This window comes from Macaca fascicularis, chromosome 10 (assembly GCF_037993035.2).
Source record: "Macaca fascicularis isolate 582-1 chromosome 10, T2T-MFA8v1.1".
In the NCBI taxonomy this organism is placed as follows: domain Eukaryota; kingdom Metazoa; phylum Chordata; class Mammalia; order Primates; family Cercopithecidae; genus Macaca; species Macaca fascicularis.
The window spans coordinates 105175383-105198948 of record NC_088384.1 but is presented as its reverse complement, the minus strand read 5'-3'; the positions used below and the strand labels follow the sequence as shown (position 1 = coordinate 105198948).

General features: G+C 44.6%; 1 protein-coding gene across 18 annotated transcripts in view; it reads left to right on the top strand.

Moving 5' to 3' along the window:
• Positions 1-22538, top strand: part of STAU1 (staufen double-stranded RNA binding protein 1) — a 79413-nt gene extending 56875 nt beyond the window's left edge. For 9 of the 18 annotated variants that reach the window (XM_045363095.2, XM_074005525.1, XM_074005522.1 and 6 more), the window contains 8 exons: positions 10943-11155; positions 12284-12427; positions 15431-15577; positions 17150-17225; positions 17462-17781; positions 18310-18432; positions 20001-20086; positions 20991-22538. In XM_045363095.2, the coding sequence (XP_045219030.1) occupies positions 10943-11155; positions 12284-12427; positions 15431-15577; positions 17150-17225; positions 17462-17781; positions 18310-18432; positions 20001-20086; positions 20991-21006 (1125 nt within the window). In that variant the 3' untranslated portion in view covers positions 21007-22538. Of the gene's footprint in view, positions 1-10924; positions 11156-12283; positions 12428-15430; positions 15578-17149; positions 17226-17461; positions 17782-18309; positions 18433-20000; positions 20087-20990 lie in introns of all 18 variants that reach the window. The other 9 variants (XM_045363092.2, XM_045363093.3, XM_045363091.3 and 6 more) reach the window with 1 other exon arrangement.
• The last annotated feature ends 1028 nt before the right edge of the window (positions 22539-23566 follow it).

Here is a 23566-nt window from a genome sequence, read left to right as displayed (position 1 = left end):
ATCCTGTTAGCATTTATCATAAGAGTGATTTTTTTCCCTAAATAACATTGGAGTAATATTCACATAATATGAACCTCCAGATTTAAGATTCATACTTCAGTGAAGCAGTGTTTATTCTCTTCTTCTGGGAGCCCCTAACTAAGGGGCATTCATGGATGTGTAGAGAGTTGATGATGGCTTCAGTTGGTGTGGGTACCTCTTGAGCGGCCTAAAGATGGTTGTGTTAGTGTTCACATGTGTATTCTTCTGGACAGGGAGGGCTGGAGGGGCTGGTTCATCACTTAGATCAGTCTCAGAAGCATTTGTGATCCCTAAAGGTCTCTTCAGAGTAATTTTGAAAAGGACTCAGTTTTTGTCATTGTCTAGCGTCTGCCCTCAATTCCTGTTTAATAACTTCATTTGTTGTTGAGACCTTGTGTTCTAAAAACAATAATCAATGAGTTGTCTGTGCAAAGTGGGAAATAAGATACATTTTAATATATGTTGCCTTAAAAGACAATATAGTCCATCCAAATTGATGAGGGAGGTAAGAGCGGATTTTTTTTTTTGGAGATAGAGTTTCACTCTTGTTGCCCAGGCTGGAGTGCAGTGGCATGTTCTCAGCTCACCGCAACCTCCACCTCCCAGGTTCAAGCGATTCTCCTGCCTCAGCCTCCTGAGTAGCTGGAATTACAGACTTGTGCCACCATGCCCAGCTAATTTTGTATTTTTAGTAGAAATGGGGTTTCTCCATATTGGTCAGGCTGGTCTCGAACCCCTAACTTCAGATGATCCACCCACCTTGGCTTCCCAAAGTGCTGGGATTACAGGCGTGAGTCACCGTTCCCGGCCCAGTAAGAGAGGATGTTTAATGTTTCCCTTAGAAATAAGATCTGACCCACAACAGATTCTTTGCAGATTCTTTTGATTTATGTACTTGATTGTGGCTTATTTCTTAAAAAGCCTATCTGAAGCTTACATTCCTGTAAAATAATTCTGAAGTATTCTTTACAGTTACAGGCGATGTATACCTTCTCCTCCTATGTGCTAGCACCCTAAACTTACCCAGCTTCAGTGCTCCATCCTTCGGCCGAGTGATGATGATTTCTCACCTCACCCTGCTGATGCCTTTCTGCCTGCCATGGGCCAGAAGTGGGATGGTAGTTGCCAGGGCTCCCTCCTGTGGCCCACCTAGGTGTGAGGGCTTGTTTGTTCCTCTCCATTCCCCTGACACTCATTCCTGCCCCTCCACCCTCAGCAGGCAAGAGCAGGTTTACACTGTTCTCTTGGAGTCCAGAGCTCCCACATGGATCTAGGGCTGGAATCTTCTCACCTGGCCCTACATTCCCTCCCTGGCCTTTCTCTCTCCATCAGTGGAGGCTGGGATGCACTTGGGGAGGGAATGAGACAGGTGACATTCAGAATGGCTGTTTGGGCTCACTGTTGAGTGGGAACGAGATGGGAGCTGCATCCCAAGGAATCATGAGGTCTCCCCTGGCACCTGATTCAGGAAAGGGGAGAAGTGTTGCTTTTCTCCCTTGCTGACAGATTAGTCTATCATGAGAGTGGATTTTTACAGGTTGTTGGGGAGGGTTACCAAGACTGTGGGGAGTGGGAGATGCCTGGCTGGCTTCCCGGGTCACCTCATGTTCTGGCTTGGGCCAGAGCCTTGGATTCCTGAGAAGCTTACCACTTTTGCTGCTACCCAGAGTCACTGAGATTTCTGGAAACTTAGAGATTGCTATTTTATGTTTCTGTTCTGGGGTATTTGGGGTCAGAGTGCTTCCTCTCCACCTTCACTTTTGCTAAGGTTTCAGATTTGGCTCTCAACTGTGTTCAGGAATCTTAACAGTAGTCACATAAAAGAATTGTAGGAGTGCCCTCTGGTGGTGATCTTTTAAAGTAATTTATCACAGCTTGCATGTAGTTGGTGGCATGAGTACTTATATTCATTAACTCACGTATCAGGAATTTCTTACTAGCTTGCATTAATATGATGAGCAAGGTCTTTCCTTTCTCTTGCCGCTGAAAGATTGCCTGGCATGTATTAGATGTTTAGGAAACAGTTATTGAATAAATGAACATGGTAATTTTTGATAATAAATTTGTCATATAGGAAGATGCGTTAGGTGTTTTAATAGGGGAAGACAGGAACCGGTTTTTTGGGAAAATATATACAGCTTGACTTTTTTTTTTTTTTTTTTTTTGAGATGGAGTTTTGCTCTTGTTGCCCAGGCTGGAGTACAATGGCACGATCTCGGTTTACGGCATCCTCCGCCTCCTGGGTTCAAGCAATTCTTATGCCTCAGCCCCCTGAGTAGCTGGGATTACAGGTGCACGCCACCACGCCTGACTAATTTTTGTATTTTTAGTAGAGACAGGGTTTCACCATGTTAGCCAGGCTGGTCTTGAACTCCTGACCTCAGGTGATCTACTCACCTTGGCCTCCCAAAGTGCTGGGATTATAGGCATGAGCCACTGTGCCCAGCCACCAATTTGACTTTTGATATAACATACAGTTTTAGTTAGAAAATGTAATGGTGTTGATTGATACGGTCATTGGGAGGCAGTTGTGACATGCTCATACCACATGCAATCCAGGTGATCCTCCAGATTTAGATTGCTGGGATCTTGATGTGGGCAGACAATGCAAGCCGTTGGAGAGGGCCAGGGTGGGTCTGGGTGAATTTGTAATGAGCCGTCAGGGTGGCTGACCTGTCCCTCCAAAGTCTAACCTGAGGACAGGAAAAACACTGTTGCGGGAAGAAGTGTTTCAGAATCTCCACCCTTGGGTGTGGACGGCACCTATGGGAGTTCTTTAAAATCAGTCCACAGGTGCTTGAGCAGGCCAGGTCCTTCCCACATCTCTGCTCCTGGCCACTGTGCTGAATTCCTACCCCCATTCCCTGCTGTCTCCCTCCCTGACACCAAAAAAACCAAAAAACAAAAAACCAACAAGAAGAAAAACAGGTACATCCATTTCGTAGGCTCACTTACCTTAACTAGACATTTTTTGAATTTTTCACTTCAAAAATTTCAAATCTATCTAAAAGTTACAAGAATAGAACAATGAGTATAACTTTCACTTAGATTAACCAGTGGTTGACATTTTACCATATTTGCTCGCTCCTTCCTTGGAGCCTCCCTCTGTTGCCCAGGCTAGAGTGCAGCGGCATGATCTTGGCTCACTGCAACCTCTGCCTCCCGGATTCAAGCAGTTCTTCTGCCTCAGCCTCCTGAGTAGCTGGGATTACAGGTGCATGCCACCACACTCAGCTAATTTTTTTATTTTTAGTAGAGATGGAATTTTACCATGTTGGCCAGGCTGGTCTTGAACTCCTGACCTCAAGTGATCTACCCACCTTGGCCCCCAAAGTGCTGGGATTATAGGCGTGAGCCACCGCACCCAGCCTGCTTTTTTTTTTCCATAAATATACATATTATTTTATTTTCTGTTTTTTACTTGCTGGATTGACAGAAAGTGGCAGATATACTCTTTAACTCCTAATATATCAACATGTATCTCTTAAGAGCAAGGACATACTCTTAACCACAATCTATTAAGTAGAGGAAATTTAGCATTGCTATAGTACTGTTACCTAATACACATCCTATATTCACATTTCACCAGTTGTCTCAATGATGTCCTTTATAGAAATGTTTCTTCCGCTCTGGTGTCTGATGCAGACTCAGACCTTGCACTTAGCTGACGTCTCTCTTTAGCCTCTGCAGTATCTTTAGTATCTGCAGTACTTTGTCAGCCTTTCTCTGTATTTCATGACATTGACACGTTTAAAGATCAGTTATTTTTGTACAGTGGCCCTCAATTTGGGTATTTCTGATGGATTACTCATAATTAGGTCTAGTTATGCATTTTTGGCAGGATCGCCATGGGAGTGATATTGATCCTTCTCAGAGCATCACTTCATGTCACTTTGTAATTAACTCTTGAAGGCTGGGCCTTCACAGGTCTCCCCGGTGGTTCCAGCAATCTTTTTTTTTTTTTTTTTTTGGACAGAGTCTCGCTCTGTTGCCCAGGCTGGAGTGCAGTGATATGATCTCAGCTTACTGCAACATCTGCCTCCTGGGTTCGAACGATTCTCCTGCCTCAGCCTCCCAAGTAGCTAGGATTAGGCATGCACCTTGGCCTCCCAGAGTGCTGGGATTACAGGCGTGAGCCACCACACCCAGCCCCAGGGATCTTGATGATTCTTGCTGGCGTTGATTGTCACTGTGGTAGATGTCAAAATGATGATTTTTTGCATTTCCAGGCTGGCATTCTACAGTAAAGAAAAAAGTTTCCTTCCTCCCCTCTTATAGTTAATTTTATCAGTATAGATGCATTGCTGCTGTTTTTTTTTTACCCAAAGTGTTACTCCATTGTTATCGTCACCCATTTTGATGTCCAAATTGTCCTTTAAATTGGCCCTTGTGCCCTTTAACATGCCCCCATCAGTTGTTTTTTTGGATGAAGGGGTGGTCAGGCTTCTTGCGGTATAATTTATAGTGAAAGTCACCCTGTGGAAGTGCACAGTTTGATGTGTTTTGATAAGTGTATATGGTTCTGTGACCAGCACCATAGTCAAAATAGAACATCTCTCACCCAGTAAATTTCCCTGTGTCCCTCTGCAGTCAGTCTCTCCCCTCTATCCTCAGGCTCTGGCAAGCACTGATCTCATTCTGTCCCTATAGTGTTGCCTTTTTAAGAATATTACATAAATGAAAAAATAGAGTACATTGCCTTTTGTCTGGCTTCTTTAACTTAGCTTGGAGTCATTATTCGTGCTGTTGTGTTTCAGTAGTTTGTTCCTTTTTATCACCAAGAGTGTTACATGGTGTGTACACACTACAAGGTATTTATCTATTTACCAGTTGAAGATTTGTATTGTTTTGAATTTTTGGTGATTGTTGGTAAATCTACAGTAAACATATACATCTATGGAGACAATGTTTTCATTTTTCTTGAATAAATACTTGAGTGGATTTGCTGAGTTACATGATAAATAAATATCTTTGTAAGAAGTTGTCTGGGTTCATGAGCTCAAGCCTGTAATCCCTGCACTTTGGGAAGCCAAGGTGGGCAGATCACTTGAGGTCAGGATTTCGAGACCAGCCTGGCCAACAAAGTGAAACCTCATCTCTACTGAAAATAAAAAAATTAGTCAGGCATGGTGGCATGTGCCTGTAATCCCAGCTACTCAGGAGACTGAGGCATGAGAATTCGCTTGAACATGGGAGTTAAAGGTTGCGGTGGTGAACCGAGATCATGCCACTGCACTCCAGCCTGGGCAACAGAGCGAGACTTTGTTTAAAAAAAAAAAAAAGTTGCCAAACTGTTTTCTAAACCACATGTATCGTTGTGCACTTCACCTGCACTATATGAGAGAGTTTTAGTTGCTCTACATCCTCACCAACACTTGGGTATTGTCAGCTTTTAAAATTTTAGTCATTCCAGCCTGGCCAACATGGTATAACTCCTTCTCTACAAAAAATACAGCAATTAGCTGGGCATGGTTGTGCGCACCTGTAGTCCCAGGTACTTGGGAGGCTGAGGGAGGAGAATTGCTTGAACCCAGGAGGCAGAGGTTGCAGTGAGCCGAGATCGCGCCACTGCATTCCAGCCTGGGTGGACAGAGTGAGACTCCGTCTCAAAAAAAATAATTTTTTTTAGTCATTCTAGCAGGTGGATAGTAGTATCTTGTTGTGGTTTTAATTTATATGTCTCCATAAAGACTAGCAATACTGAGCTTCTTTTCATGTTTTTATTTTACTGTTTTCTTTGATGAAATGTAGGTTCGTGTCTTGTCAGTTTTTTTGAGTGTCTTTTTATTACTGAGTTTTGGAGGTTCTATATATATTCTGAATTCAGGTTTTTTCTCAGATAAGTATTTTGCAGATATTTTCTCTAAGTCTGTGGCTTGTCATTTGATTTTAAGTGACTTTCAAAGAGCGGAAGTACTGAATTTTGGTGAGGTGTAGTTTGTCCTTTTTTTTTTTTTTTGAGACGGAGTCTTGCTCTGTCCCCCGGGCTGGAGTGCAGTGGCGCGATCTCGGCTCACTGCAACCTCCACTCCTGGGTTCACGCCATTCTCCTACCTCAGGATTCAAGTGCCTTCTAGGTTCAAGCGATTCTCCTGCTTCAGCCTCCCGAATAGCTGGGACTACAGGCGCTCGCCACCACGCCCGGCTTATTTTTTTTTTTTTTTTGTATTTTTAGTAGACACGGGGTTTCACCATGTTAGCCAGGATGGTCTCCATTTCCTGACCTCGTGATCCGCCCGCTTCGGCCTCCCAAAGTGCTGGGATTACAGGCGTGGGCCACCACGCCTGGCCATCAAATTTTTGTGTGCTAAGATATGTTTGGCTAACCTAAAGTAATTTTCCTTAGAAATTTTAGTTTTAGCTCTTAAATTTAGGTTTATGATTCAAGTTAGTTTTCATATGTACTGTGACATAAGGGACTTTTTTTTTTTTTTTTGTATTTGGATGTCTGATTGTGCCTGCACTGTTTATTGAAGAGACAGTCCTTTTTTTTTTTTTTTTTCCTTTTGAGACAGAGTTTTGCTCTTGTCGCCGAGGCTGGGATTACAGACTTGAGCCGCCACGCCTGGCCAAGACAGTCCTTATTAAATAACCTTTGTACCTCCCCTCTTCACATTTTGAGAACTTCCATGCTTTCTGATACAATAAAATGTTTTAGCCCCACTTTGAACTTTCCCTGCTTTAGCTTTAGCCCCAGTGGAAACAGAAATTTCTAATAGAAACAGTCTTGGCCATTCCTCCAAGAAGTTCCGGTTCCTTCTAATTGGGAGTTGTGTGTAGAGACAGGACAGAGTGCCAGCATGCTTGTTCCTGTTGGAGAGCCATGGCTCCTAGGCCTTGTTAGGAATAGAGCTAGGAAATATGTATATTTTGAAATCACTATTTTATTTGATTTTTGAGAAAAGAGCTCACTTTGTACCCGGGCTGCAGTTCTGTGGCACGATCTCACCTCACTGCAACCTTGACCTCCTCAGCTCAAGCGATCCTGCTACCTCAGCCTCACAAGTAGCTGGGGCTACAGGCACATGCCACCATGCTGGGCTAATATTTGTATTTTTTCCTCTGAGACAGAGTTTTGCTCTTGTTGCCCAGGCTGGAGTGACCTTGGCTCACCGCAGCCTCTGCCTCCTGGGTTCATGTGATTCTTCTGCCTCAGCCTCCCTAGTAGCTGGGATTACAGGCATACGCCACCACGCCCAGGTAGTTTTGTGTTTTTAGTAGAGACAGGGTTTCTCCATGTTGGTCAGGCTGGTCTCAAACTCCCGACCTCAGGTGATCCACCCGCCTCGGCCTCCCAAAGTGCTGGGATTACAGGCGTGAGCCACCGAGTCCGGCCAATTTTTGTATTTTTTTGTAGAGACGAGGTTTTGCCATGTTGCCCAGGCTGGCCTCAAACTCCTGGATTCAAGCCATCTGCCCGCCTTGGCCTTCTCAAAGTTCTGGGATTACAGGAGTGAGCCACTGTGCCTGGCCCCTTTTTTACTTTTTTTTTACTTTTTTTTTTTTTTTGAGACGGAGTCTCGCTCTGTCACCCAGGCTGGAGTGCAGTGGCCGGATCTCAGCTCACTGCAAGCTCCGCCTCCCGGGTTTACGCCATTCTCCTGCCTCAGCCTCCCGAGTAGCTGGGGCTACAGGCGCCCGCCACCTCGCCCGGCTAGTTTTTTGTATTTTTTAGTAGAGACGGGGTTTCACCGTGTTCGCCAGGATGGTCTCGATCTCCTGACCTCGTGATCCGCCCGTCTCGGCCTCCCAAAGTGCTGGATTACAGGCTTGAGCCACCGCGCCCAGCCCTCTTTTTTTTTTGAAACAGAGTCTTGCTCTGTCGCCCGGGCTGGAATGCAGTGGCGTGATCTTGGCTCACTGCAACCTCCGCCTCCTGGGTTCAAGCAGTTCTCCTGTCTCAGCCTCCCAAAGTGCTGGGATTACAGTCACGTGCCACCACACCCAGCTACTTTTTGTATTTTTAGTAGAGACATGGTTTCACTATGTTGGCCAGGCTGGTCTCAAACTCCTGACCTCAGGTGATCCACCTGCCTTAGCCTCCTAAGGTGTTGGGATTACAGGTGTGAGTCACTGTGCCCGGCCCCCTTTTTTACTTGTTAAATGTCTTTTGATGAGCTGTTTTATTTTATTTTATTATTTATTTATTTATTTATTTATTTTTGAGACGGAGTTTCGCTCTTGTTGCCCAGGCTGGAGTGCAGTGGTGCTATCTCGGCTCATTGCAACCTCCGTCTCTTGGGTTCAACCAATTCTCCTGTCTCAGCCTCCTGAGTAGCTGGGATTACAGGTGCCTGCCACCACACTCAGCTAATTTTTTATATTTTTAGTAGCAATGGGGTTTCACTATGTTGGCCAGGCTGATCTCGAACTCCTGACCTCGTGATCTGCCCACCTTGGCCTCCCAAAGTTCTGGGATTACAGGCATGAGCCACCACACCTGGCCAGTGGTTTTTAATTTTGAGGAATTTCTTTCTTTTGTCTTTATGGTGGATATATTTTGTGTTCAACTCTTTGTCAACCTTACAGCTTGAGGCTTTCTCCTGTTCTAAAATCTTTGTAGTTTTAGTTTGGATCACATTTAAGTGATCCTAGGTCTAATTAATTTTTGTTTGTGGTATGAGTTAGAGATGATGGTTTGATTTTTTTTTTTTTTCTTTTTTTCTTTTTCCCCCCGCTCCATGCAGGTATCTAGTTAGTTGCTTTGGTACTATTTTTTTAAGAGAGATTTTTAATTTGTTTTGGTGTGTTTGCCAAAAATTGAGTGACCTTGTATGTGCAGGTCTTTTTCATGCCGTTTTGTTGATCTGTTTATCCTTACACGAAACCATATGCTAGCTGTTGTGACTTTATAGGAAGTTTTAAAATCTGGTAGTGTAAGTCTTCTAACTTTGTTTTTCTTTTTTTGAGTGTCTTGGCTAATGTCGGTTAGATTTTTTTTTTTTTTTTTTACTTTTTGAGACGAGGTTTTGCTCTGTTGCCTAGATTGGGGTGCAGTGGTGCGATCATAGCTCACTGTAGCCTTGATCTCCTGGGCTCAAGTGATCCTCCTGCTTTAGCCTCCCACGTAGCTAGGACTACATACAGGGGCACACCACCACACCTGGCTAATTTTGTTTTTATTTTTGTAGGTCAAGGTCTTGCTATGTTGGCCAGGCTTGTCTTGAACTTCTGAACTGAAGTGATCCTCCCACCCTGGCCTCCCAGAGCGTTGGGATTACAGGCACGAGCCACCCTGCCCAGCCTGATTTTTCTGTCTATGTGATTGTAATCACTTTCCTGATAATGTCCATGATACACAAAAGTTTTAAAGTTTGATTAAGCATGACTTGTTTTTTTTTCCCTCTTGTTGACTGTGCTTTTAGTTTCATATCTTAAAAACCAGTTGCCAAACCCAGAGTCATGAAGATTCGCCCATGTTTGCTTCTGAGAATTGTGCATGTTAGCCCCTCTGTGTAGGTCTTTGGTCCATTTTGAGATTGTAATCACTTTAATATGCAGCTGTTTTAGGTTCTTTTCCCATCTTTGTTGACTTAGTTTTATTTATTTAATATGTAAAACAGTAAATGCTTCCAGAAGTCAAAACTAGCATTCCCATCTCATCCCCTGTCTCTCTACCCTAATCCCTCACACCTGTTGTAGGTAACTAATTTCGTTGCTTGCTTTTTTTTTTTTGAGACGGAGTGTCACCCTTTTGCCCAGGCTGGAGTGCAGTGGCGCAATCTCAGCTCACTGCAAGCTCCACCTCCTGGGTTCATGCCATTCTCCTGCCTCAGCCTCCCGAGTAGCTGGGACTACAGGCGCCCACCACCATGCCTGGCTAATTTTTTTTGTATTTTTAGTAGAGACGGGGTTTCACTGTCTTAGCCAGGATGGTCTTGATCTCCTGACCTCGTGATCCGCCCGTCTCGGCCTCCCAAAGTGCTGGGATTACAGGCGGGAGCCACCGCGCCCGGCCCAATGCTTGCTTTTTTTTTTTTTCCCCTTTGAGACAGGGTCTTACTCTGTCCAACTCAGGCTGGAGTGTAGTGTTGTGATCTTGGATCACTGCAACCTCTGCCTCTCATGTTCAAGGGATACTTGTGCCTCAGCCTCCCAAGTAGCTGGGATTGCAGGGGTGCACCTCCACCCCTAGCTAATTTTTGTATTTTTAGTAGAGACGGGGTTTCACCATGTTGGCCAGGCTGATCTTGAACTCCTGACCTCAAGTGATCCACCTGCTTCAGTCTCCCAAAGTGCTGGCATTACAGGTGTGAGCTACCACGTCCAGCCCATTGATTTCTTTATCCTTCCTCTGTCTTTTTTTTTTTTCCATAAATGAGCTTATAAACATGTGTCTGTTATGTATGTGTAGATATTTATATAAAGTCCTTTTTTTTCTTAAACTAAAGCTACCATACCATATACACTCTTTTGTAGTTTGATTTTTTTTTTTTTAACTTAATGTGTGCGGGGAATCCCTCTTTATCAGTGCTTAGAGATTTGTCTCATTCTCTTTTGTGGCCACATAGCAGCCAGTATTTAGTAGGCCTAGTCCTGGCTGGAGGCTCAGAGCAGATACTAAACTTGAGCATTTGTGCTGCATTTGTTTCTGGGCTTTGCTGGGCAAGCTTTCTTTTTGCCAGTTGCACTGGACCACGCTAAACTCAGGACAGCCTGCGAGCCTGGGGCGTGGGAGGAAAAAGGTCTTCTTCTCTCATGCCTGACTGTTTGGGACTCACCAGACTCAAGAGCATAAACCAGTTTGAGAAGTAAGAAGAAAGGCGAGAAAGCATTTGAAATGATCCCTGCTTCATTTCATTTAGTAGGCCTTGTCCTTGATTCCCCTTCCCTTTGTCTGTGTGAAGTGTGCCAGCCAGTGTGCCTTGCAGCTTTTAATAAGTGTCTGTCCGCTTTCACTCAGTCTTTCCCTCTGAAACAGGTGGCCCGGGAGAGTGGCCCACCCCACATGAAGAACTTTGTGACCAAGGTTTCGGTTGGGGAGTTTGTGGGGGAAGGTGAAGGGAAAAGCAAGAAGATTTCAAAGAAAAACGCCGCCATAGCTGTTCTTGAGGAGCTGAAGAAGTTACCGCCCCTGCCTGCAGTGGAACGAGTAAAGCCTAGAATCAAAAAGAAAACAAAACCCATCGTCAAGGTGAGAACTTTTCTGAACACAGAAGGTGTTTTCATGACCTATAGATGGTTGGGGGGTTTAGAAGGCTGCTTGCTGTCCCCGAGGTGAAAGGGGATGAGACCAACGTGTCACACCCCAGGCCTGCCAGACCCCTTAGAGGTGCTGCAAGAGCCACCTGTCAGGTAAGATAAGGACACTGTGCCAGTTCAGTAGGGGTACCTGCAGATGGGCACACACATCATCACAGCCCCGGCAATCACAGTGGGGTATTGGGCAGGAACGCCATGCCCGTCTGTGGGGCACGTGGTGAAATAACAGTGCCTCTGTCTCAGTGACCATGGTGCTGTTCTGAAGGTGGAGGAGATTTGTGCCAGGCAGGAGGCCCATGGCGGGAGGGTGGGAGTGAGACATTTTTCTGTGTGCCTTTTCTTTTGGATTTTTGAACCACACTAATGGATCTGTGAAAGCATTATATTGACCCCTTTCCCAACCCCAGAAAGGGGACATAATTCCATGGGGGACTTTGTGATTTTCAGTATATGTAATTTCGTGCTGTATCAAGATCCAAATTTTTCTTACATAAAAGCATACTGTGTATACCCTTTTGTTTCCCTTTTTTGCTTAATATAGCCTGGAAGTCACTTCTCTGATCAGCAGAGTGAATGAGGGTTCCTTGGCACAAAAGGCGGCCACAAGGAAGTAACTGGGATTCTGAGGTTCTTCTTGCCATGTGGCATCAGCTTGAGCTTTTTTTAAAAAATGGTTTCTGGATTTTGAGTTCTTTTCAAGAAAATTGGGAACCCATCATAGCTCAGACTTTTGGGGAGTTGTAGGAATATTGGTTTATGTTTTTGCTGTCCATTTACTGTCATATGTTGAAATATGTTAAAAAGCAGCCGTTGCAGTAATAGTGATGCTTCGTTATAGTGAAATGTTGATGTTGGTTTGTTAAGAACTTAAAACCACCTAGAACAATCATACAAAATCAAAGCATCTTTTCATTTTCAAAATGTTAAATTAAAAAAAATCTAATTCTGAGCCATTAGGTCAACCCAAAATCTCTTATCTCCTCTCTTATCCTGATCTCTGAGTTGACCAAGTTCATGGAATGAATAACATTACAGAGTTTCTGCCTTGTTTGTTCCTCAGCCACAGACAAGCCCAGAATATGGCCAGGGGATCAATCCGATTAGCAGACTGGCCCAGATCCAGCAGGCAAAAAAGGAGAAGGAGCCAGAGTACATGCTTCTCACAGAGCGAGGCCTCCCGCGCCGCAGGGAGTTTGTGATGCAGGTGGGTCAGCATGGATGATGGGCGCCTCTTCCTCTGACCACGTCCAGCCTTGGGGGCTGATGGCGGTTCAAGGCCTGGACACCTTCATGAGGAGGCTGGATCCTGTGGCCATGTTCTGCCAGCAGCTGTGGTCCTTATTTATTTATTTATTTATTTTATTTATTTATTTATGAGACAGAGTCTCACTCTGTCGCCCAGGCTGGAGTGCAGTGGTACAGTCTCAGCTTACTGCAACCTCCGACTCCCTGATTCAAGTGATTCTCCTGCCTCAGCCTCCTGAGTAGCTGGGATTACAGGCACGTGCCACCACGCTTAGCTAATTTTTTGTATTTTTAGCAGAGATGGAGTTTCGCCATGTTGTCCAGGATGGTCTTGATCTCCTGACCTTGTGATCCTCCCACCTCAGCCTCCCAAAGTGCTGGGATTACACGCGTGAGCCACCGCACCCAGCCAACTGTGATCCTTATTAAGACCTTGTGGCTTGCAATAATTTGACAGCTTAAACATACCACAGAAATCTGTAAAGGCTACATATCAAAGATTAAGTTGTTTATCTTAATGCTTAAAATAAACACTTAGTACATGTGAATGTAATGTCTGCACACCAGCATTACTGCTGTGTGCACTGGTGGGAATGTAGGTGTGTTGCACCGAAATTTGGAAGAAGAGAGTCCTGGGGTGGTGGGTGCTGAGTGAAGTTTTTCTTCATTACATCTCCTTGAAGGTTTATGACATTGCTCTTTTCCAAAGGTAAATTTTGTAAGTAGTATCAAGAGATCCGTTCCTCTTCCTCCTAATTCTTGTGGAGTCTGGAATCCAGGGTTGCCTCTTCCTTAGATTGGGTGACACTTCAGATTAGTATGGAATATTTCTTTGTACTTAGCTTATTAAGTTCAAAGCTAAGTGGTCATTTCACATAGGCAGCTTAACTTAATTGTGATTTGAATTTAAGTGCTTTCTGATGTAAGACAGAATTCTTATCTCTTGTATAGCAATGTATAACTTACAGAGTTGACCTTGTATGTTTTACCTATGCAGTCAGAAGGTAGGAAAAGAATGATCAAGGATATTGCAGTTTGCTGAGAGCATCAGTAAGTTGCCCAAGATGAAATAGCTGGTAGATGGCCAGGTTGGAATTTAGTCCCAGGCCAGGGAATGGTTTCTTTGACTCTCTGAGTCTTGTGACCTGGGCTTTCATTTTAGCAGCCAGGTGCCTGTTATTACAATCAACTTGGAAGGGGGTTGTAAGCAGTGATGTGCTGGAACATGTTTAACATCCAGCTCTTGGGGGAGGGTGGTTTGGTGGAAGGAGCTGAATATATGTATGTTATATATATACATGTGTGTTATAAATTTTACTGACACAAAGGATGTGTGTTATAAATTATACTGACATGTATACATGTGTTTTATAAATTTTACTGACAGGATGTGTAGCACAATTTATAAATCATATATAATACACTTTATTGTAAATTTCATACATATTTCAGTGTGACAGTCACCAACGATAGTTTTGTAAAATCAGACAACACATAATGGTTTATTACTATCCAGTTCAGCAAAGGTGTTGCTCATGTCATTGACAAATCTATACTTTAGATTTAAGATTTTGGTTCTAGCATGAATACTGGTTGAGATATATATAACATATAGAGTTTTTTTTGGGGGGGCGGTGAATGGAGTCTTGCTCCATTTTTTTTTGGGGGGGGTGGGGGTGAATGGAGTCTTGCTTTGTTGTCCAGGCTGGAGTGCAATGGCACGATCTCGGCTCACTGCAACCTCCATCTCCCGGGTTCAAGTGATTCTCCTGCCTCAGCCTCCCGAGTAGCTGGCGCCCACCACCATGCCTGGCTAATTTTTGTATTTTTAGTAGAGATGGGGTTTCACCATGTTGGCCAGGCTAGTCTCAAACTCCTGACCTCAGGTGATCCACCCACCTCAGCCTCCCAAAGTGGTGGGATTACAGGCGTGAGCCACCACGCCTGGCTGGTTGATATTTTTTATTTATGTTAACAGGTAAGATGAAAGTAAAACAGGCCGGGCTTGATGGCTCACGCCTGTAATCCCAGCATTTTGGGAGGCCGAGGCAGGCAGATCACTTGAGGTCAGGAGTTCAAGACCAGCCTGACCAACATGGTGAAACCTCGTTTCTACTATAAAAATACAAAAGTTAGCCAGGCATGGTGGCACACGCTTGTAATCCCAGCTACTTGGGTGGCTGAGGCAGGGGAGTTGCTTGAACCTGGGAAGTGGAGGTTGCAGTGATTGATCCAAGATCATGCCACTGCACTCCATCCTGGGTGATGAAGTGAGACCCTGTCTCCCCCAAGAAAGAAAAAAAGTAAAAACAATGAAGACATGTAATATCACTCATTTGTAAATGATATGAGTGGCTTCTCTGCTAAATTAGATAATAATTTTCAAAGATGGGAAGATATTTCAGTTTTTTGTAATAGTTACAATGTAATGGCTGCAGACTTCTCATGCTTTTAAGATTAACCTGCTTTATTAGCCTTTTCATCATTGTAGGTTTAGACAATCAGTAAACAACTTAATCTTTGATATGTAGCATTTGTATGTTTCTGTGGTATCAATAGTCTCACTATGGCTGATTTCAAGCTCTCAACGTGATACTTCCGATCGCAGTGCTCAGAAGAGATGTGCAGTAGTTCACCGTCACAGACTGTTTCCATCGTACAAATGCAATAGCCGGAAAGACCCTCGAACACAGAAAATTATAAAATGCAGTCAAAAATTACCTCTGTTAAAATAATTATCAGCTTATGTAATTAAAGGTTTAATACTAGCTATGTTTAACATCCAGCTTCCCAAACTACTGACTGTTTGATAATTAGCTCCCACAGACGAGGAGGCCAGGTTCGGGGCACTGCTGTTATCTCGCTTCTGACCATAGTTGGGTTATTTTGCTGACACACCAATTCCTGCCTGGTGGTGGTTCTGAAGGTTTAAGCACTGGTCTGTTTTGACTTCTTTGTGCAGGTGAAGGTTGGAAACCACACTGCAGAAGGAGCGGGCACCAACAAGAAGGTGGCCAAGCGCAATGCAGCCGAGAACATGCTGGAGATCCTTGGTTTCAAAGTCCCGCAGGCGCAGCCCACCAAACCAGCACTCAAGTCAGAGGAGAAGGTGAGTGTGTGGGCTCTCTGATTGCGAAATGGTCTCTCGCCTCACCTTAGGGAACTGGGGCACCTTCAGGGGCAGGCTTCAAGGCAAGGCTTCATCCTCCCGGCAGTTCAAGCAGTCCTGCTGAGCAGCGTCTCATCCATTTGGACCATAAGGTGCTCAGAGGGGCCTCGCATGTCCACTGGCCCCAGTAGGCTCTGGTTAGATCGTGATTGTGTCAGTATTTTTGTGGTCTGGGGACCCTTTGTGGAGGGCAGCTTGCTCCTCTCCATTCGTAGGATGGTAATTAGGATTGAAGTTACTAAGTGTGATTTGCACTCTAGAAATGAAGCCCGTGTGAAAGATTTATAACTGTTAGGCTTTCGTTAATTGTGGAACAGACAGTTTTTTCTGGGAAAATAAGATGGTATGACAGCAGAGACAGGCCAAATCCAAAGTTTAGGTTTGGGATTTCTTTTTTACTATGTGAGTTAAATATCAGATGAAAATAATCCCCTGTGGAAAATTCACGGCCAGGTGTGGTGGCTCACACCTGTAATCGCAGCACTTTGGGAGGCTGAGACCTTGAATCCAGGAGTTCAAGACCAGTCTGAGCAGCATGAAACCCTGTCTCTACAAAAAATTAAAAATCAGCCAGGTATGGTGGCTTGTGCCTGTAGTCTGAGTTACAAGGCTGAGGTGGGAGGATTGAGCCTTGGAAGGTCAAGGCTGCAGTGAGCCATGATCATGCCACTGCACTCAGCCGGGGCGACAGACCCTGTCTCAACAACAACAAAAAAGGAACGTAAAAAGAAAAATTCTTGTCTGCCAGAAGTGGTAAGCAGGACCTCGGCAAAAGCCAAGGCTGATCTTCTTTCCCGTCACTGTATGGTCCTGGTGAGATAAACTTGAAATCAAGCCTAATTCATTGATGTCTGCCAGTCGTATTGACAGTGAGAAACAGCTTCAGTCGTGGCCAGTTAATAACTGACTGAGACCCCAGATACCACCAGTATAGATCTTAGACTTGGATTTTGAGTTTTTCATTTCAGAATCTTATAGGACATTCATAGTGTCCTTTGTTACTTCGTAGAAAGGTGAGGTAGTGTTTGACAGAATTCTTAGGTAATAACATTTTCCCCATAAGGGTGTTAATTTTGGAATGTCACCTTATTTTTTAATTGGATATCAGCTCCAGGAAATATTCTTGATTTATTTGTTTAGCTTCAGTCTGAAAGCTTCTTTCCCCACTTTGGTGGGCTCTACCGTCTAGCATCTCTGCTCTTTCTGGTTAAATGCTTCCCGTCTTCCTGTGGGTGCAGAGTGCAGCTCAGCATTCACAGGTTAGTGCACTTTGTTAGATGCTCTTTGTGGGCAGGGGTGTGGGCAGGAGGGTGCGTTAGGAGAAGGAGGCAGGCTCTGCCCAGGTGTCTGTCAGCGTGCCAGTGGTCAGGTGGGGCAGGGTTTTTCTGCCGATTGCCTCAGTTATTGCTGATTGGATTTTATGCAGGTTTAGACAGCAGGAGCTAATTTTTCAATGATCTGATTTATGCTCATGGCCTTTTTGTTTGTTTGTTTGTTTGTTTCTTTTTTAAGACACCCATAAAGAAACCAGGGGATGGAAGAAAAGTAACCTTTTTTGAACCTGGCTCTGGGGATGAAAATGGGACTAGTAAGTGTGATCTTAATATCATCTTCCTCTGAACGTGATTCTGGGATTTGCATGGGTCCTGAATGACAGCAGGAGTCCAGCCAGTGAGGTCCTGCATGCAAAGTGTCTGTATCATTCCCCGATTCCCTGCGCCGCCATGCATGGCAAGGGGAGGGCCAGCGTGGGGTTTGATGGTGTCATCGCGTTTTTCCAGGCTGTGGATGTGGATTCGTGTTTACCGTGTGTGTCCCTCCCAGGTAATAAAGAGGATGAGTTCAGGATGCCTTACCTAAGTCATCAGCAGCTGCCTGCTGGAATTCTTCCCATGGTGCCCGAGGTCGCCCAGGCTGTAGGAGTTAGTCAAGGACATCACACCAAAGATTTTACCAGGGCAGCTCCAAATCCTGCCAAGGCCACGGTAACTGCCATGATAGCCCGAGAGTTGTTGTATGGGGGCACCTCGCCCACAGCCGAGACCATTTTAAAGAATAACATCTCTTCAGGCCACGTACCCCATGGACCTCTCACGAGACCCTCTGAACAACTGGACTATCTTTCCAGAGTCCAGGGATTCCAGGTAACTGTCAGGCTTGAGCTGTGATGGCTGTGCCTCAGGACAGTCATCCTTTGGCTTCTCTCAGAAAATGAACTTTGGACTTTGTTTCTTAAATCAGGGATGGGTTGGGGAGCAGTGGTGGAAGGGTGGCAGGGAAGGAGGTATAGAAGTATTGTAAGCATATGTGGTAAGAGAAACATCTTTATCCTTTAGTAATATTTCAAAATGCAAGCCAACCCTAAAAACAAAGCTTCTAACCACTTGCAGTGTTGTAAATTTGGATTTCAAAGAACGGACTCATCATGCTGACACCTTCTGCCTGGTGGGAAAGGATATGGCTTCTCCCAGTCTAGGGCTTCTGAGCAGACACCTAGGTTCCTGGAAGGTTCTGGGCTGACAGAGCAGGTTTTGGTATAGCCACAGTCAGGCTGAGTTGGAGAGAAGAGCGGGTGATCTCCTTGCTTGTGGGGCCCGGAGCTGTAGCCCTTCAGCCCACTCATACTTGCTGTTCCCTACCCTACCTAACCTCAGCTCTCTTTTCCTCCTTAGGTTGAATACAAAGACTTCCCCAAAAACAACAAGAACGAATTTGTATCTCTTATCAATTGCTCCTCTCAGCCACCTCTGATCAGCCATGGTATCGGCAAGGATGTGGAGTCCTGCCATGATATGGTATGTCACACCTTGGGTGAGGGATTAGGGTGTTAAGTTGTGTGTTTATGTGGAGCCTGCCTTGGTTCAGCTTGTTACTAGCCTGAGGAATGTGGGAGAAAGATTCTCCCATAGACTTTGAGAACAATTAATTCTTTGATAGTGTTCATATTTTTTAAGACTTTTTGTCATAACTGCTTGGATTGATTTCTCACTCTTGATCAGAACTCATCAGCTTTAGTCCACCTTTCCCTTTTCCCTGCTGGTCTGGAGGGGCGACTGGGATCCTGCAGCTCACCTGGAGACTGCACTCACTTCCTCTCTCACCAGAACAAGGAACTGCAGGTCCATGTTCTGGCAGCTGTAAAAACCACTTGCTTTGGTGTTCTATTCAGATGAAATTACTGTTATAAGAAAACTGAGATGGGGCCGGGCGCGGTGGCTCAAGCCTGTAATCCCAGCACTTTGGGAGGCCGAGACGGGTGAATCACGAGGTCAGGAGATCGAGACCATCCTGGCTAACCCGGTGAAACCCCGTCTCTACTAAAAAATACAAAAAACTAGCCGGGCGAGGTGGCGGGCGCCTGTAGTCCCAGCTACTTGGGAGGCTGAGGCAGGAGAATGGCGTAAACCTGGGAGGCGGAGCTTGCAGTGAGCTGAGATCCGGCCACTGCACTCCAGCCTGGGCGACAGAGCAAGACTCAGTCTCAAAAAAAAAAAAAAAAAAGAAAACTCAGAAAAGGAATTGATCAGATTAACAAATCTAAGCAAACTGTGGTGTATTTACTTGATGGGACATCATGCATGCATGAAATTAATGTCTCTGGGTGGGGTGCGGTGGCTCACGCTATAATCCCAGCACTGCGGGAGGCTGAGGCGGGCGGATCACCTGAGCTCAGGAGTTCGAGACCAGCCTGGCCAATGTGGTGAGACCCCATTTCTACTAAAAATACAAAAAAATTAGCCAGGTGTGGTGGTGGGCGCCTGTAATCCCAGCTACTTGGGAGACAAGGTAGGAGAATCGCTTGAACCCAAGAGGTGGAGGTTGCAGTGAGCTAAGATCGCACTACTGCACTCCAGCCTGGGCAACTGGGTGAGACTCTGTTTCAAAACAAAACAACAAAACAGTGTCTCTGAAGATAACGTAATAAGAAAAATACATGATAGGCCGGGTGTGGAGGCTTACACCTGTAATCCCAGCACTTTGGGAGGATCGCTTGAGCCTAGGAGTTTGAGCCCAGCCTGGGCAACTTAACTTAGTGAGACCCTGTCTCTGTAGAAAGAAAAATACATGATAGATTTTTGTTAGAAAGCAGGATATAACATTTATACAGTCTGGTTACCACAAGGCTAAAAATACTAGAAGGCAAAATACAACATTTTCAGAGGTTATGATTCAATGAGGTAACTGAGTATTTTTTAAATTTGTATTTTAAATTAAAAATTCAAAGTTTTATTTAGTAGTACAAGAGTTTAAGAAGTTGCCACCTGTTTGCTGGGCAGCAGGAACTCTTGCCTGCCTAACCAGTGTATCATGCTGTGGTCCCAAGTGATGGCTGTGGCTTTACTCTTCTTTCCATCCCCACTAGGCTGCGCTGAACATCTTAAAGTTGCTGTCTGAGTTGGACCAACAAAGTACAGAGATGCCAAGAACAGGAAACGGACCAATGTCTGTGTGAGTGCACTGATGAAGGGGAGGCACTGATGATGGGGAGGCTGCCCCTCGTTTGTGTTGAGTTCACACCATCTGCTGACTCAGCGGGGAAATATTTGCCTGAGTTACTTTCTGGCCCTTTTGCCTGAAAGGTTTCCAAATTCTCTGGGCAGAGAGCTCTACTTTTAAAAAACATTTTGAGGCTGGGCACAGTGGCTCACGCCTGTAATCCCAGCACTTTGGGAGGCCGAGGTGGGTGGATCATGAGGTGTCAGGAGTTCAAGACCAGCCTGGCCAAGATGGTGAAACCCTGTCTCTACTAAAAATACAAAAATTAGCTGGGTGTGGTGGCAAATACCTGTAATCCCAGCTACTCGGGAGGCTGAGGCAGAGAACTACTTAAAACCTGGGAGGTGGAGGTTGCAGTGAGCCAAAATAGCACCACTGCACTCCAGCCTAGGCGACAGAGCAAGACTCTTTGTCTCAACAACAAAAAAAACCTTTTTACCTTTTTGAGTCGGTCATACCTTCACATGGTCAGAGCTCTCTTTTATTTTACAAGGTACAATCTTCTCCTCAGACAGCCCCCATCCCATCCCTCCTATTCTTCCCACTGCCTCCCCCATAGATCACATTTTTACTAGTTTCTCCTGTATCTTTCCTGTATGTTTCTTTATGCAAATATAGACATATATTTCTTCCCTCATTTTTTTCCTTTCCCCCCGCAGAGATAGCAAATACACACACTCTCCTTGCTTATTTTATTTACTGGCATATCCTGGGAAAACTTTTGTTATCATAAACTGGGGCTTTTAGTATTGTATATTGTACTTCCTGATGCTTGCCAATTTCTTTTCATTTTTAATAGTACTTTAATTCTCTTACATTTCAAAACTAGCATCATTTTCATTTTTCTTCCTTAAAGGTGTGGGAGGTGCTGAACCTTTTCTGGCCATGAACCATTAAAAAATCCCAACATATATACTGAAAATACTGAAACTGCTTTGAAAATTTGGAATTTCTGATACCTCCAGTGGGCCGAGAGACACGGTGGGTAAAGGATGTGGGCAGCAGCAGGGAAGACAACAGACACGAGGCGGCGGCTGTGGCCGGGCTGGACTGTGCTGGGGTTGTGACGGCCACTCGGTGACCTGGTGGTCCCTATGCAATAGCAGCTGCCTGTGGGGAAGAAGGGCTGCCCAGCCAGCTGGTTCTCCCGGGACACCAGCAGATCCACACCCTGGGCACCTCCGTGTTTGGTCTTTTTTTCCCCCTGTGTGAAAGAAGAAACAGCATGACCCTTTCTCAGGCTGGCTCACTCAGACACATTGGGACAAACCCTGGACAGCCATGCCAGAGAGAGGCCTTTGACCGGCCCCAGAGCTAAAAGCACCAGAGAAAATCAAATGCTTCCTACTCAGCGTGACCCAACTTTTCTAGCGTGCTATGGCCCCACCACCTCCTGCAGTACCCACACCATCACCACTGCTTTATCTTCCAACAGTGATCTGTATTCTTAGTTTCATTATTTTCTTTTGATTGATATGACACTATATAAAATTTTCATTTGAGAGTTTCTCAATTGTATCTAGTTATATAGCACAGTTTGGAAACTTGTCTGAGACTGACTTTATCAATAATCTAACCGACAAAGATCATATCCATGTGTATGTGGTTAGATATTTTTATTTAATTGACTAACCCAGGACAATTTCAGTGATGCAAATTGTGTGCCCTCTGGTTCTGCTGAAACAGTCCTGGACTTTCAAAAACCTTGAATAAGTCTCCCACAGTTGTATAAATTGGACAATTTAGGAATTTTAAACTTTAGATGATCATTTGGTTCCATTTTTATTTCTTTTTTATTTTTGTTAATGCAAACAGGACTTAAATGAACTTTGATCTCTGTTTTAAAGATTATTAAAAAAAATTGTGTATCTATACATACAGCTCTTGAGGACTTAGCTTTCACTACACTACAGGATATGATCTCCATGTAGTCCATATAAACCTGCAGACTGATTTTCCAGAGTGCTCGATACTGTTAATTACATCTCCATTAGGGCTGAAAAGAATGACCTACATTTCTCTATACAGCTGTGTTGCTTTTGATGTTGTGTTATTGTACACAGAAGTGTGTGCACTGAGGCTCTGCGTGTGGTCCATATGGAAAGCCTGGTAGCCCTGCGAGTTAAGTACTGCTTCCATTCATTGTTTACGCTGGAATTTTTCTCCCCATGGAATGTAAGTAAAACTTAGTGTTTGTCACCAATAAATGGTAATACTAAATTTTTTTTGTTAATTTATTCTCAAATGCCACTACTGCTAGGTTGGTCCCCTCCCAACTTGCCCCTATCCTTTTTTTATTTTTAAGAAAAAACTTTGTAATGCTTGTGATTCCATCTGGGCAAAAATCTGAAGATCTGAAATAACTTTATATCAAACCATTGATCAATAAACAGCTACTAATGAAGTGTTTGGTCCTGTTGAGCAGTAACTAAAATAAGGGAAGATGTGAGTAAGGGGATGGAAGCTCGTCGTGGGGGACCAGGGCCAGCCCCTGCGGGAACCGTTGCTGCCTCTCAGGCATGTTGGGTACCTGGATGTAGGGACTTGTGCCCCGTCCAGACCTGACATTGCTACCCAAAGAAATGACCCCAAGGATCTGAGGGGAGACTGCCGGACACTTCCCAGGGCACCCTCATCTCTCACCATACTGAGTACTGAGGAGGACATGCGTTCCAGCCTGGTTGAGGGGTGGGCTAGTTGGTTTTCGTTTCTTAATTTTAGAAGAAGTGGAAGAAGATTGTAAAGGTTTCACTATAAATCCAGCCGATGAGTGTACTGCCAGAATAATTGAAAGTGATCAGAAGGTTATGGAAAACGCTAAGGGCAGAAGGAAATGCAACATTTTGAGGATAAAAGCAATGAAAGGAGAAAAAGTGTCTTTACATCTTTAGAAACAACAAAAAAAGGATTCATGGACCTGTGACTCACATCACAACCCTCCCCCAGACTGAAGGTTCTTCGAGCAGCTGAGCCTGGGGCCCTGACTTGATGCACTTTCGCAGGGAGTGTACGTGGTGGCAGCGACACTGGAAGCCGACCAGTGTGATCTTTTGTGTCTCTGACTTGTTTATAAAAACTCACTCCATTGAAGAAGGGGTGGCCTGAGGCAACTTTGGTAACACACTCAAATTAATTGAGCATTAAGTTTAAAATATTACAGTAAAAAAATTATAGTTCAAAAACAGTAAGTTTTTCTTTAATTTTTATTTTTTGAGACAGAGTCTGGCTCTTGTCGCTCAGGCTGGAGTGCAGTGGTGAGATCTCGAATCACTGCAGCCTCCTCCTCCTGGGTTCAGGCAATTCTCCTGCCTCAGCCTCCCTCCCCAAGTAGCTGGGATCACAGGCATGTGCCACTGTGCTTGGCCAATTTTTGTATTTTTAGTAGAGATGGGATTTCACCATGTTGGCCAGGCTGGTCGTGAACTGACCTCA